Source organism: Mauremys reevesii, linkage group 1 (genome assembly GCF_016161935.1).
Source record: "Mauremys reevesii isolate NIE-2019 linkage group 1, ASM1616193v1, whole genome shotgun sequence".
NCBI lineage: Eukaryota > Metazoa > Chordata > Testudines > Geoemydidae > Mauremys > Mauremys reevesii.
Window position 1 is genome coordinate 239,477,378 of NC_052623.1, and position 16,256 is coordinate 239,493,633.

The 16,256-nt window shown below is 44.5% G+C and overlaps 1 protein-coding gene across 7 annotated transcripts in view; it reads left to right on the top strand.

Moving 5' to 3' along the window:
- Nucleotides 1-16,256, top strand: part of ITPR2 (inositol 1,4,5-trisphosphate receptor type 2) — a 348,068-nt gene that overhangs the window by 42,201 nt on the left and 289,611 nt on the right. For 6 of the 7 annotated variants that reach the window (XM_039542701.1, XM_039542709.1, XM_039542739.1 and 3 more), the window contains exon 2: nt 14,843-14,913. In XM_039542701.1, coding sequence (XP_039398635.1) covers nt 14,843-14,913 — 71 coding nt within the window. Of the gene's footprint in view, nt 1-8,833; nt 8,866-14,842; nt 14,914-16,256 lie in introns of those variants that run through there. The other variant, XM_039542730.1, reaches the window with a different exon arrangement.

The following is a 16,256-nucleotide window of genomic DNA, read 5'->3' on the forward strand; positions in this document are numbered from 1 at the left end:
AGCGACAGCTCCAGTGGGCCCTATTTTTCTCCTGGATCAGCTTTATCTTGACCTCTCTCCTGGAACCAGAAATTGCAAGGCAGACATTTTCCAAAGATATGACTCCAACCTAGGAGGCCCTGCTCTGGAGTTAGCCCACTTTCTCAAGTCGCATAATTTCCTCAGTGTGAGTTGCTGCCAGGACCTCCTCACGCTCATTTGGTCTGCTTCTGTCTCCAGAATTCCACCCAATGCGTAGGCCATTATAAACAGAAAACCAGGAAGGGAGCACGTTCCTAAGGAACACTGCAACTGTGTTTTCCCCCCGGACCTGCCAGAGTGGCAGTTCTTCAACTGTGCCATGCCTCCACCCTAGCAAGACACTTAGGGTGATATAAAACCTGATGATTATGTCCTGTTTCTTCTGGTGGCCCTGAGTGTGCCCCACAATAGAGTACTTTGTAGCTTCCTGCCAGGTACATGCCTGCACCAAGATCCCACTCCAGAAACCCTCTGATCTCCTCCAACTTTTGAACACTATATTTCAGCCCTGGGGGGCTACTTCCTTGGACTTTTGCGGGGAATTACCAGGATCCAGTGGTTTCATGACTATCCAGACAGTGGTAAATTGCTTTTTCTAGTCTCACTTCATTCTGTGCATAGATTTACCCTTTTGGGGGAAACTGCCTGGCTCTGGATAAACAATGTAGTCCATCTTCCTGGCCTGCCAGATTACGTCACCTGTGACTGGGGGCCCCAGTTTACTGCCTGCTTCTGGCACAAGGCCTTATGTTTATTAGTAGTCCCATGCACACCTATCCCCTGCCTACCATCCTCAGCTGATTGGCTAAATGGAAAGAATCAACCAGATCCTCTAACAATACTTATGATGCTATATCAACTATCACCAGGATGACTGGTCTTCACTGTGACCCTATGCTGAATTTTAGTACCAAAACACAGACCATGCATCCATAGGCCCACCCACTTCTTTATCAACTATGGGTACCACCCCCAGTTTCACCCACAGTTAACCACATCCTCCCCCAACCCATCTATCTTTTACTTAGTACAACACATCACATCACATCACATCACATCCAAGAGGAGGTGAAGGGACACCTTGACAAGGTGAGGGGACACTACAAAAAGCATGTAGACAAGGGTAGAGAAAAGGAGCTCACCTATTCCATAGGACAAAAGGTAAGGCTTTCTACAGAACACCTCTGCATGGACAGACCCTCTTGGCCCATACTGGCTTCAGTGACAAATCAACCTGGTCATCTTCAAGCTTCAGCTCCCTCTATTGCCTAGAGTCCATCCTGTATTCCACATCTCATGTCTAAAACCATACACCGAGAACACATTTCCCCATAGAACCCAATCACCACTCCTACCGGTGCGAGCACAGGGTCAGGAGGAATACATTGTTCACTAAGTCCTCGACTCTAAGATCAAGATCAAATTATGGTGCCTGATTGATTGGGAAGACTATGGCCTAGAGGAACTTGGGACCCAGCTGAAAATGTTCATGATTCCACCCTGGTTTGGGCCTTCAATAGGAGCCACCCTGAATTTGGCTCCTGCCTCAGACCATCTGGTATTCTGATCCTGCCTGACTCTTGTTCTTGATACTTGGTTCTGATCTCCTCCAGTTTCTCTTGTTTCTGACCTCCTGGTATCCTGACCCAGTTGACACTCTCATCTCATGAATGTGGACTCTGGCTCTGACTACTATGCTTGGCTGCCCATGACCCAACCATGACACCCCTTTAAAAAATGTAAAAATAAAACTCATGGCAACTTCAAAACAACAAATGGTTTTAAATCAAAAAGTCAATGTTTTGAATTGAAAATGTCAAAATGAAAAGTTTTGACTTCTTGGCTTGGTTTTGCTTTAAATTTTTTTTTTTTTTTTTTTTTTGCCAAAATCAACATGAATTCACAAAATGCTTTGGTTGATCTGAATCCCCATGTTTTTCCCCCCAAAAAATTTTGATCAAAAACTTTCACCCGGTTCTAGTAACAGGTTCCCTGTGTGAAGGCGAGGAGATTGCTGATGGTCTGGTGGTTGGGAGGTGTTCTGTGTCTTGGGGTGTGGACGGTGATGGGGGTAAGGGTGGAGCAAAAGAGGTCCTCTATGGAGAGGAAAGTTTGAGGGCAGGTTCTTCACGTGTGAGAAGGTTATGGGCAGGTTGTCTTGGAGACGTGTCTTGAGCATGGTTTGTCCTTGGCTATGCTTGTAGTTAAATGGTCCAGCTGCAACTGTTGCAGACACACATAGTCAACAGTGTCCCCTCTTCCTGTGCTGACAAGGCTTATGCTGATTGGAAAATGAGTGAAACCATAACGATAAGGGCTAAGAGAGTGAAAGCTGAGCAGCTGAGTGAGGAGGAGACTTTTAGTCTCTCTGTTTTTGTGTACCCAGCTGTTTGAGGAGCAAGGTTTACTACTCAGAGTAAGTAAAGGTATCAAGCCTGCCCCCTGTGCATGTTCCTGGTGACTTTAATAGTCAAATATTTCTGATGCTTATTTATTTTGTAGACCGTACTTAATTTCATCTTATTTTGTGTAATTTAATCTTTGTTTTTAACAATACAAGATTCAGCAAAGATTTGAGGTTAAATTCTTCTTCGTGTAACTTCAGTGGATTTAAATCAGAGATGAATTTGGCCTATGAGATATCCGAGGAGCTTAGGAAAAGTCTCTACAATTCATGAAATCCATCATCATCATCTTTTTTTTGCACAGAACCTAAGTCCCTTAGGCTTCCAGAATATGTGTGTTTCAGTAGCAGTTTTAATTAACTACACAGCTACAATAAAAATTCCTAGGCCCTTTCACATCATCCATAAGTCCCTTAAAGTCTCTGATGTGCTTATGTTAAAGATGTGCCTTCAGTCGGTAAACAGGACGTAACTGGCCCTGTGCGTTTTGGTAGATTGTGAAAGAACTGCCACTTCCCCAGCACGTTTTCCTTACCCCCAACCAACCTACCCCTCTCCTCATTAACCATTCCTGCTCTTATTCCCATTCTAGCTCCACCCGACCACTCATTCTTGCCCCTCTCACATACACCTCCTCACTCTAGCTGTCCCATGTGCATATTCCTTCACCTTATTATTCCTATGCCCCACCTCTTAACAGACTCCACCTCTTGAAACAAAATTCCTCCCTTTACATATCCCTGCTGAAATCCTCCTGCTGCCCCCTCTTGCCGCTTCCCTCAATAGAGAGACAGGATTTCACTCCGGACTTGTGTCAGAACTCCAGAGGAGAAGGCGGTCGTTGAGGGTGGGGGAGAAGATTGGAATTGTTTGTTAGGAGACTAAGAAGGGTTAGGTGTTTGAAATAATGAATGGTAATACAGTAGCTGGAGCTCTCCTGTTCTCATAGTACAAAAACGGTAGGACAGTGAATGAACTTGAGAAGCAGCAGAAGTAAAACTATAAAAGGAAATACTTTTTCACACAGTGTGCAATTAACCTGTGGGATTAATTGCCACGAAACATCGTTGAGGTTGAGAGCTTAGTCGAATTCAAGATAGGATTTCACATGTGAGCCATATCTACACTGCACTTTTCTGCTGGCACAGCAATGCCAGTCTGGGCCGTGCAAGGGTGTGAGCTCTGACAAATGTAGCTGTGCTGGCATAAGGCCCAAGTGGAGTTTTGCCAGTATAAGCTGTGTTCACAGTAGAAGCGCTTTGCCAGTATGCTATACCTATATTCTTGTACCATCAAAGTGCTCCTAGTAGACATGGCCACAGCTGGATAATGAGAACATCCAGAGTTACAATAGGTAGGATTTAAACAAATGTCTGGAAGGGATGTTCTTCAGGGCATAAACCAAACACTCAATAATGGGGGTTATGAAAGAACTCTCCCTGTGGGCAGGTTATTTCATAACTGTCTGCTGCAGGCTTCTTGACTCTTCATCTGAAGCATCGGGTCCTGGCCACTGTCAAGACGGAATGCTAGGCTAGATAGATGAGGGCTCTGATTCAATATGACAGTTCCTATGTTCCTAAAAATTACCACCATCTCCCTAAAGCCAAGGAATGGGAAGAGGAAATCTCCTAGAGACGTTTGCTTTATGGACAGTGAGGAGTATGTTGTATCTTCTAGGCATATGGATCATTTATTTTCAGTGGTTTCCATCTTTGTGTAGCCTGGTATTGTACACAGTAGCATGGAGTACAGTAATGCAATAGAGGCCAATTGTACTGAATTCACCAGATTCTCAAAAGAGTTTCCAACTGAAATAAATAGGAAAACTTCCGTTGACTTCAGTGAGAGCAGGATTTGGACCCAGGATAAGAGATCCCCATTATATTGTTGCTTTCAGAATCTGATTCCATAATAGCTGAATGCAGGGGTGTAAGTAAAGGTCCAGTGTCATAACTGTTGTCTCGTCTTCCAGAACACTGATGGTATATTTTAGGCTGCACTGAATTACAATACAGCTTAATGACTACAGTTAAAAAATGGGTGTACAGCATTCACTCATAGGCATTGTACATAAACTAAATATTTTATTATGTTCAAAAAGAACATGCACAAATAAAAATCATGCCATAAACATGCAGAAGATTCCTTTGTCTCCTATAAGTAGCCAACATGTGCAGAACTGAAATGGAATCATGTTGTACCTGCTATGTACTGTATAACAATATACAATGCAGTATTGTCTGTTTCCAGTGAGCAAAAGAATAAAGCTATTAAGCTTTTTCAAAGCTTGCCAAAACTTCTTTGATGATATAATGACTAAAATAATTGCTTTATAACTTAGGTCTTTATTTTGAAGAGTTAGCTCAGTATATTGTATAATGTAGCAAGCTAGTTCTCCCCATGCCAAGTTTTTTAATTCTTTATTTGCACTATAAAACAAAACAGCAAACAAATGCAATTTAAAAAAAAAAGATCATTTCTTTGGAAGTAGTTAAAAAGCTCTGAACCTGAAAGGTGCTTAGCACCTGCAAATTGTATTGGTTCAGTCAGGACTATTATTAACGTCGTGCATTTTAAAATAATTATTTTGCAATCACACTGAAAATGAATCATTTTGTTTGTTTGAAAACCAAATGCAACTGCCTAGTACGTTTCAGAGTCTTTTAGGAGTAACAAACCAACAGATGCTTTTTATCTATGAAATGAAGGCTAGGAATATTGATTCTGTACTAGAGTAAGTGCTGTAAGTTTGGGAAGTATATATTTTGATTCTGAAGGCACTGGTTGTGCCTCCATAATCAGCATATGTAATAAGTAAGTGATTACTGACCTTTTTTTAATAGAGCCATGAACATTCTTTAGGACCGAGATGTAGAAACATTTCCATATATTATATGGACAAATTTGGAACGTAGTCCAGGTTTTGTATGCTGTTGTAAGATGTTTTGCAAGAGAGAAAGTGGTTAATGGTTAAAGCACTGGACTGAGATTCAGCGGATGTAGGTTCATTTCCCAGCTCTGCTACAGACTTCTGTGTCACCTTGAGCAGGTCACTTAACCTTTCCATGCCTCAATGTCCCATCTGTAAAATGGGAGTGATAACACTTCCTTTTTCCTACTCTGTATTCTCTGGTCTGTTTAGACCAGGAGTGGGCAAACTTTTTGGCCCTAGGGCCACATTGGGTATAGAAATTGTATGGAGGGCTGGGTAGGGAAGATTGGGGGAGATTATGCCTCCCCAAACAGCAAGGCATGGCCTGGCTCCTGCCCCCTATCCAGCCCCCCAGAATCCCGACCCCCATCCAACCCCTGCTGCTCCCCACCCTTGACTTCCCCCCCAGGGACTCCCGCATCCTATTCAAACACCCCTACTCTCTGCCCCCTGACCATCCCTCAGTCCCTGGAAAAATCATGGAGCAGGTCCTCAAGGAATTAATTCTGAAGCACTTAGAGGAGAGGAAAGTGATCAGGAACAGTCAGCATGGATTCACCAAGGGCATATCATGTCTGACTAACCTAATTGCCTTCTATGAGGCGATAACTGGCTCTTTGGATGAGGGGAAAGCAGTGGATGTGTTATTCCTTGACTTTAGCAAAGCTTTTGATACGGTCTCCCACAGTGTTCTTGCCAGCAAGTTAAAAAGTATGGATTGGATGAATGGACTGTAAGGTAGATAGAAAGCTGGCTAGATCGTCGGGCTCAATGGGTAGTTATCAATGGCTCCATGTCTAGTTGGCAGCTGGTATCAAGCGGAGTGCCCCAAGGGTTGGTCCTGGGGCCGGTTTTGTTCATTATCTTCATTAATGATCTGGAGGATGGCGTGGATTGCACTCTCAGCAAGTTCCAAGATGACACTAAACTGAGAGGAGTGGTAGATATGCTGGAGGGTAGGGATAGGATGCAGAGGGACCTAGACAAATTAGAAGATTGGGCCAAAAGAAACCTGATGAGGTTCAACAAGGACAAGTGCAGAGTCCTGCACTCAGGATGGAAGAATCCCATGCACTGCTACAAATTAGGGACCGAATGGCTAGGCAGCCGTTCTGCAGAAAAGGACCTATGGGTTACAGTGGATGAGAAGCTGGATGTGAGTTGACAGTGTGCCCTTGTTGCCAAGACGGCTAACGGCATTTTAGGCTGTATAAGTAGGGGAATTGGTCCTGCTTTGAGCAGGGGGTTGGACTAGATGACCTCCTGAGGTCCCTTCCAACCCTGATATTCTATGATCTTCCCCACAGGACACCCGGAACTCCCACCCCTATCCAATCTCCTCTGTTCCCCATCCAACCCTCCCTGCTCTCCCCACCCCATGTTACCTGTGGGGTGGGGGAAAGGTGGGCTCAGTCCTTTCCCTGAGTGTTTCCCCTGCTCGTTTGGTTTGGCTGCTCTCCCTGGCAGTCGGGCAGAGCTTGCTTCCTGTCTGGGCTTGGCTGCTGGGGATGGGGCTAAGCATGCTGGGAGTGGGCAGGCGGGCTTTCTTGCTCTGGCCCCAGCAGCAGAGCCCAGGCTCCTTGACCACCCCCCTGCAACCCACCTTGCTCCTTGCCTTTTCCCGCCCTCCCCCCCCCCCCAAGAATTCCCCCTGCTCCCCACCCCCTGACTGCGCTGCCCTGGAGCACCAGGTCTGGCGGCGCTATAGCCGTGCTGCCAGGCCAGAGCTGCAGCCACACTGCCCAGGCGCTGGGGGAACTGTGACTACAAGGGAGGCAGGGAGGGAGGGGAGCAGAAGGGGAAGGGCCTGGGGCTAGCCTCTGTCCCACTCACCGTGCTGCTGGGGGGTTGGGCTGGCTCCTCGGCAAGCCTGTCCTGACCCTGCTCCCTGACAGGAGCTTGGGGGCCAGAGGGAAGGGTCCTGCAGGCTAGATGTGGCCCACGGACCATAGTTTTCCCTCCTCTGGTTTAGACCCTAAGCCTATTGTCACAAAAGGACTTTTTCTTTCTATGTGTCTGTATAGCACATGCGAGGCCCTGGTTGGGGTGGGGCCTCTAAGCAGTCTAAATAATCAATGTCACTGAGGTTTGGGGTAGAAATCAGCTATGCAAATTTATTTCTTGCACTCTCAGAATACCAGTCCAGGCTCCTGGCGAAAGCCCACCTCCCCACCCATAGGCAGCTGTGAGATGTAGGAAGCTCCGTTGTTGTGAGAGTGGAAATGTAGAGTTTGTTCCTGTGGCGTCCCTGTTCCTATTCACCCCCTTTACTCCAGTCTTAACAAGAGTCCGATCACACTCCTATCTACGCCCTGTGCATGCTGACCAGTATAAAGTGGGTGTAAACCACAACTGTTCTCATTTGCTAATGTTTTACACGTACTTTGCATGGGTTTGAATGTCTGCACAAGGTGTGGGACAATGGTGAGTCGGGCCCTTTGTTTTTCTCTCATGGAACACCAGAGAATGGCTCTTTTGTTAAGAACCAGGAGGCATGGACCAGAATTAGAACAGTGAACATGGCTCTTCCTCTCCAGGTATTTTCCCCTTCTTCTTCCAAGCATCTAAAGATTTATTCTGTAATCCCTCCATCTCCTTCCATGGATGCTGTACCATCCATTTTAGGTACTCGTACATAGTCCCCCATTACCATACCATCTTTGCACTTCAAAATCTTGAATGTATTTATCCTCACAACACCTCTGCAAGGTAGGGAAATACAATCCCCATTGTACAAATGGGGCCCTGAGGCCCTGAAGAGCTTACAATGTAAGTAGCCAAGACAGACACAAAGTGGGAGAAAAGTATTAATATACTATAGTCATTTTATAGCTGGGGCTCTCCCAACTAAAAGACTAAATGGCTTGCCCAAGATCACGCAGGAAGTCTTGAACCTAGGTCTCAGGCTAGCACTTTGATCACTGGACCATCCATCCTCTCCTTTCCCAATTTGGGGAGGTTGGGGCACTTGCGTCAATGTCTAGCATAGCTAGTGCTGAGGAATGGGCTTCCTAGACTGGAAGAGCTAAAAGTTTTCGGTTTGAGAAATCATTATATTAAAAGTAGTTTGAATTATATTTGAATGAAGAGAGAGCTGCCTGCCTGCCTGCCTGTCATATGCAGTACAGTATCAAACTAACCAAGAGTATTGCATGTGTAATTGAGAAATCTTGTATGTAGCTTGAGGGCTAGTTAATCCTTGGTGCAAATCCATTTACATGAGGGACGACATTGGTCGCTAATTACTGTAATACAACTTTATGGTATTTATCTTTATGCCCTCACAGAACATACAAAAGAAAGTGACTAATATTAATTAAAGTTTACTTTCTATTATGTTTCAAGGCCTTGATCGTGAGAAGTGCTAAGTGCCTTTCACTCCTATCAACAAATGGCTGTTGAGGGTGCTTGGCATCTGGTAGGAAGTAGTCAGCACCCTGCAGGATCTAGCCCGTAGCTGTGTGTATTACTTTGCTGTAATGAAGTGGCTCTGTAATGGAGAAGGTAACAGTCTCTCTATAGTTAATGCTGCAGTTGAGGTCTTATTAAATGAGCATCCTTGAAAATCATACCCCAAATCCCCTACTTATGGTGCTAGTTCTGAAAACCGTGGAGAAAATGTTAGGTTAGTTTTGAAACTAAAATATTTAGAAATAGCTTATTGAAACATTTTTGAAAAAACAGTAGAACCACAGAGTTACGAACACCTTGGAATGGAGGTTGTTCGTAATTTTGAACGAAACGTTACGGTTCTTTCAAAAGTTTACAATGGAACAGTGACTCAATACAGCCTTGAAACTTTACTAGGCACAAGAAAAATGCTGCTTTTAACCATCTTAATTTAAATGAGACAAGAATAGAAACAGTTTCCTTACCTTGTCAAATCTTTTTTTAAACTTCCTCCTTTTTTTAGTAGTTTACATTTAACACAGTACTGTTCTCTCTGTGTCTGTGTGTACATTTTTTTTTGTCTCTGCTCCTACCTGATTGCATATTTCCCGTTCCAAATGAGGTGTGTGGTTCACCAGTCAGTTTGTAACTCTGATGTTTGTAACTCTGAGGGTCTACTGTACTCTGTTTCTGATCTTCTATTCTGAATTCACTTAATCCCACAAAATTTGTACCATAGATGGATTTGGACATTGGCGTCTACAAGTCATTTCAAAGGGCAGAGATAGTAGAATGTTTACAGAATAAAACATTATAAAGATCCTGTCCCCTTTCCTCTGTCAATGAGCAGAGGAAACTAGTGATGGTCTCATGATAGAGTAGAAGATATTTTGTAGCAGAGGAGGCCTTAAATTCTGCCCCTAAATTCCTGGGGGCTTCCTGCACTGTAGCTGGGAACGGGCTCCCCAGCCCGGGTAGACAGACTTGTGTTAGCAGGGCTCGAGCTAGCACACTAAAAATAGCAGTGTGGATGTTGCAGTGCCGGTGGAGACTCGGGTTAGTCAGCCAAGCTCAGATCCAGGAGGAAGGGGAAAGCCCGAGCCTCTGCTAGTGCTGAAACATCCACACTGCTATTTTTAGCATGCTAGCTCCATCCCCGCTAACGTGAGTCTGACATACTCTTAGCTCTGTATTGGATGCTTCTGGGAACTGGGAGCCGGACTTCACTCCCTCAGGCATCTGCACTTATTGGTTTGCAGTGTAATTCCCACCCTCCCCCCAATAACCAGCACAGCTATTCTAGCAAAACTTTTAAGTGTCATTTGGGCTCTATTGTCAAATTGCTTATTGAATATTAGCTGCTGACTTCCATAGTTATTACTCGCAGTTGTTTTTTACTTTTGCTTTTGGGAGCAAAGATAAATCTGAGCGGCCTGCTCTCTTGTTCCATGTGCCAGTGAGCTGCTGCTTGTTGTATTGTTCGTATTGCCATAGTACTTAGGACCCCTCATGCTAGAGGTGACCAGGACCCCATTGTGCTAGAGGTGATACAAACGCAGAACAAAAGACAGTCTGCCCCGACGAGCTTGTAATCTAAGTATAAAAGAAGAGCCAGCAGGTGAAGATGGACAGGAGAGTACAAGGAAGCAATGAGACAATATTGGTCTGTGTGATAGGCTGTGATCTCTGCACGCCAGCAGCCTGGAGGTGGAAAATGCATGTGCATATTGAGAGATTGCTCCTGCTCCCATTGTGGCCAGTGGCACAGCTCCCGTTGACTTGAGTGGGAACAGAATCAGGCTCTTGGTTTGAATGAACCAGATATTTAGGCTTGTCAGGATCAGGTTTTAATCGATAGGTGTTGGCAAACGTCGTTTTCAGCTGATATGCTGATATTGATGGAAAAAAAAATTCATGGGTAACAGTTGGTGTGAGTGCAGCCTCTCCCCCCGCCACCGGCCTGTGCCTGCAAGAATCAGGTGTCACCAGCCCTGCAGCACAGAGAGCCTGTCACAGCCCCGCTTGCTCACTCCTGTGACAACATGGCTGCCTAGGGCTCCCTGCTGCAGGGCCGGGGACACCTCATCTCTGCAGGCGCAAGGTGTGGGGAAGGCTCACTCACTCACCAGCCAGATGTATGGGAGCCATGGAGGTATGGGGTCCATCGTTGTCCTTGCTGGGGGTCTTTGCTCTGTTGGGCTAGGATTGCAGCATCTCTTCATCTTGTGCCTTGGTGTCTTGGGCCCTTCAGCCTTGCAGGGAGTCCCCTGTGTCCCCACTGTCAATGCTGCCTGCTCTGACGCTAACCTCTACCCCTTCCCCACCTCAGGTTCCAATAATTATAAAAATAAAAAGTGTAAAATCTTTAAAACTCTTAAAAATAAAACCCAATAAAAATAAAAAAACCTTAAAGATAAAAGTAGATATTATTCATCTAAATTAGAAAGAAATAAAAAATGAATTCTGGCAAGCCTACATATATTGCTTTGTCTGATGCCTTCTCCTAGAAAAGCTCATAGAACTGCTATCAACTACTGATAGGGTAGCAGAGTTTACTTAAATATGATTTTCCTGTGTAATTGTTTTAAATGGGGCAGATTATTTACACTAGACTTCCTGAAGGCAAATTGAATTTGTTTATAAAGAATAGTACTAAGGTTAATGGTTTTTCTATTAAATGGGCTTACAGTCATTTTAAACTCTCTTGTTTATTTCACTTGTAAAATGTCATGACAACCACTTTGTTTTTTGAGTAAACATATGAACCCATATTAGCATATGAAAATGTGTTCTTGTTGTTTGTGACCAAAGATTCAGACCTATTTCACACTGTTCTATTTAGAGGGGAAAAATGGAAATTATAAAAAAACTAAAGTATTAAGACAAAAAAAATCAGCAAATCTTACCAGTGTAATCAGCTTGATCCTGCAGTCCTTTAATTCAAATTGCCAAAACAGTATTAGATCAGGTTCAATAATAGGTTATATGCATTTAAGACTACATTGTCTTGGTAGCACCAATTTATGTATCGCTATCAATCAGTCTAGGAGATGAGTTCTGCTTCCTGTGTGCAGAACAGGTGGCATATATAATGTATGTAATAGTTATAGTTAATTTGTGCTTGTAGAAATTGGTTATTCTGAGTACTACTTTCAGAGGAAATAGTGTCTAATGGTTAGAGAAGTCAGGATCTCCGTGTTCTAATTCTGGTACTGCCACTAGCTTGTTTGTGTTGCACTGGGCAACTTGCATAAGATCTGGTTACAGGGAAGATAATAATTGGCTACCTCATAGGGGTGCTATGACTTCCAGTTCACTGATCGTTATAAAGTGCTTTAAGAGCCTCAGTTTATTATTAATTTGTTTTACTGTAGAGCCCCAGTCCTGGACCAAAGCCCAGTTGTGGTAGGTGCTATACAAACAGAACAAAAGACAGTCTCTGCCCCAAGGAGCTTACAATCTAAGTATAAGGCAAGAGACAACAGATGGATACAAATGGGGGAGTGCAAGAAAAGAATATACCAGAGAGAATATTGGTCAGCATGATAGGCCGTGGTCTCAGCACACCAGCGGCCTAACATAACACATGTCCCAGTCACTACAGAACTACACAGAATGATTATAGCTTTTAAAAGACAAAGTTTATTTTGAAAATTTGAAATTTTAACTTTATATTTTACAAGTCATTCATATTTTTTTTTTTTTAAAAAAAGCCTCCTGGCTAATAAAGATAAAAGCCATTTTGCCTCTTCTGTGACAGAATCATTCAATTTCTCTTCACAGATCTGGGTTCTATCCCACTCTAATCTACAAAGCACTATGTTTGGATAGTGAATAGATACCATTCACATCTGCGTAATTTTGGACAAATCATTACTCCGGAGGGCATTCTGCACCAAAAAATTAAAAATTCTGTGCACAATATTTTAAAATTCGGCAAAATTCTTCAAATTGTATTTGTCAAATGAATGTGGAGGCTCTAGCATGGCATTTGGGAGCACAGGCCACTGGCTGTACAGAAGTGCTCCCTCCCAGGACACAGCAGTGAGGCTGCAGCCAACCCTGACACAGCCCAAAGACCTGGCCTGCCCCTGAAACATTCCAGGACCCTGCCCCTCCGTGCCAGGTGCACCAGGTGTGGGCAGGCAGGCTCAGCCTGGTAGGGTCCAAGTATGGAGGGGCTTAGTGTGTGGGGTTCCAGGTATGGGTTGAGAGGGTTCTGTGTGGGGCAGTCTGGATGTGGACGGTTTGGTGGGGGTCTGGGTGTGGGGGGGATCTGGATGTACAGGGGCTTTTGGGGTGTTCTCGGTGCAATGATAATAGGACCCTGCAGGGGATCTTGGTGGAATTGGTTGGGGCTCAGCATGGTGGTCTGGGTGTGAGAGGTTCAGTAGGGGGGCAGATGCTAGAGGCGTGGGGCTCAGTGGGATCAGGATCCAGGTGCAGCCGGTTGGGGCTCAGTAGGGTGGGGATCTGGGTGTGGGTGGCTTGTCTGGGTGGTCCAGGTGCAGGGGGAGTGGGGCTCATTGGGGGGGTATGCTCTGGGTATTTGGGGGGTGAGGCTTGGTGTGAGGATTGAGTGGATGGGGAGCAGCTCCCCATACAGGGATCCCTCTCCGTGCAGCTGAGGAGGTTTGGGTGGATGGGGGAGCATCTCCCCATACAGGGAACCCTCCCCCTGCAGCTGAGGTGCGATGGGTGCAGGAATGGGTGGGGGAGTTCGCAGAGCTTCCTGCAGCCTGGGGAGAAATCTGGGGGTGGGTCTGACATGGCCCCGAATGCCGGGAAGGGGAAGTCCCATCCTCCCCAGCCCAGCCGGGACTAGCAGCTGAGCCTAGCACAGGGTAAGAGCCATCAGCCAGGTCTTCCCCAGAGCTGCGCCCTGCCCCACAGTGATTTACCTCTCTGCTGGCTGCCCTGGGCACTCAAAACATACTGCTGGGGAGGGTCACATAACTGCTTTTGTGGCTTCCCTTTGCATCCCCCTCAGAAAGTCATTTTTCTGCGGGGAGGCAAAGAAATCTGCAGGGGACATGAATTCTGCACATGTGCAGTAGCGCAGAATTCCCCCAGGAGTAAAATAATGTAATATCTTTTGTATGACACCTCCATTCAGATGCTCTCATTGTGATCATAGACTATACGTGTGCCCTCCCGTTGCCTCTAGTGGTTGGACTATCATACCTGCTCAAGTGTATGTTGTCATTTGGCTTTCAAATAGGTGCGGCCTGCAGATCATACAGAATGTGTGAAGTGTTACTTTTGTATTTGTAAAGGGCTGTCCACAACCTGTCCAACATTTCACTATCCTGTGAGTTTATTGGAAGAAAGTTTCATCATTGCTTCTCCCGGGAGCATTTGGAAGAAGTATTGGGCAGCAACAAGTCACCAAAGAACATATGTCCCAGTCATGTAAACAGCCTCCTGGATGAACTCCTGTATCAGCAAGGAGCCCCATTGCAGTTGATGAATTTAAAGGGGTCCTGTGTGGGTGTAGAGATTGGCTTGCATGGAGCTGCTTGCAGAACTGAGGCCAAAGTTAGCAAGTTGTACTTTAAATGTAGCACTTTAAATCCTTTTCTTCATGCTGCAAACATAAATGCCTCAGCCCTCCTCTTCAAGGCCTAATCCAGAGCCCATTGAAGTCAGTGAGAATCTTTCTATTGACTTCAGTGGGCTTTGGATCAGGCCTCGGGAGCTTGGCTATGAGAATCTGAGAGCTGCCCAGAGGCAGACTGTTTGTTTATTATTCAAGGTTAATGTACCACTGAAAATGAAAGCTAAGAATTTTGCACATAATATCAACATTCACATTGCAATGAAAGGGATTTTAACTAGATTTAAATGAAGCGGGATCTGAAATAGCTGCTTTGAATTAGTGCTATAAAAGAAATGCTCTTATGCAAGAGGAGAGCACAGATATTTGTTCTTTCATTGTGCTGACATAATACAGGTTGTACTTTTTTTTTTCCACGTTATTGGCTCAAAATGGAAATGTGAGAACCCTGTAACAGTAAGTGTCATGGATATGTCTACGCAAACATACATATGAAAACAGTGAAAATAATATTAAACATGTTTGTTTTTCTAGGTTAGTGGATGACAGATGTGTGGTTCAGCCAGAGGCAGGTGACCTTGCCAACCCTCCTAAGAAGTTCAGAGGTAAGTGAATGAGAGTACTTTTTATTTCACACACAGAGGCTACAGCTGGATCTGTAGTTTACGAAACTACAGATCCACATTCTACTCTCTTGGGCAAAGGTTTGCATTACAACACAATGGAAGTCTCCAAATTTGCCAGTAGGACTGGGCCACTGATTCTTGAAGTTGCAATATAAATGAAAAATTAATGTACAATATAAGAAGGCAAAGAACATTAAGAACAGTTGGGAAAATATGGGGAGAGGGGTTAATTTTCATTTAAACTGAGGCCCATGTACACTACTCTGGCAGTCTAACATTTACAGTCACTTTAAGACCCCTTTATGCTTCTGAAGTGCCATTAAGACTCCTATTGTAAATAGGAAGCAAGCACAAGAAGTACCAGACATGGCTGATTTCGCACTCTCTCTCTTTTTTATTAAAAAAAAATAAAAAATCCATTTTTAAAAAAAAACATTTCCCTCTGTCTTTTGTCCAGCTCTACCTATAACCTTTCTTACTTTTCTCCACTTCTCTGTACATACACATGTGTATTAAACTAATATTTTTGGGAGGTTTTTTTTTCTTATGGTCAGTTTTCATGCTAATATAATGGGTGTGTGGTTTTGTTTTGTTTTGGGTTTTTTTTTGGGGGGGGGGAGAGATGCATTGGCCAAATGCAATTTCTGTTCCTTTTAAAAAAATATTTAAAAATGAATACTTTAAATGCAGCTCTACGTTCTGTGTGCATGTGGTGGGAGGGAAATAAAACCTTTTAATACCTTGTCCACACTTGAAATTACCCTTGATTTCAGCGATTGATGTAACTGCACCAAAGTAAACCCAAAGTTTCCTGATACAGAATCCTCTGAAGTCAGTAGTAGGTGCTGTTAAAAGAGGGGAGTGCTACCTGGAGTTTATACACCCTTATGCCTCTGCACTGTCCACCCAAAGCCTGTCTCTGTCGTAGGGTGACCTGATTTTTCACACTTGCTATCTGGATGGCTAATAGGTTGCCTATATAAGATAAAGTCCCTAATATCGGGAATGTCCCAGTAATTGGGATGGTTCTGATAATATCAGGACATCTAATCACCCTGCTCTGTTCTGCTCTCCTCCTAATCCTTCAACCCAGGTTCCTGCCACCTTCCCCTGCCCCTCCTCCTCTCCAGTCTCTCCTGCCAGCTTCTATCCCCATCCCGTTTTTTGTGTCTGCCTGGGCCCAGCAGAGGGAAGCATTGAAAGCACAGGAGAGAATCTCCTGTTCTCAGTTCCAGTACCTGGTACTGCAGCAACAGTTGCAGAGTCAGCCCGTGCGTCCCTAGAATGGAGCATGCTCAGTCACTCTGCAGTGATGGTGCATG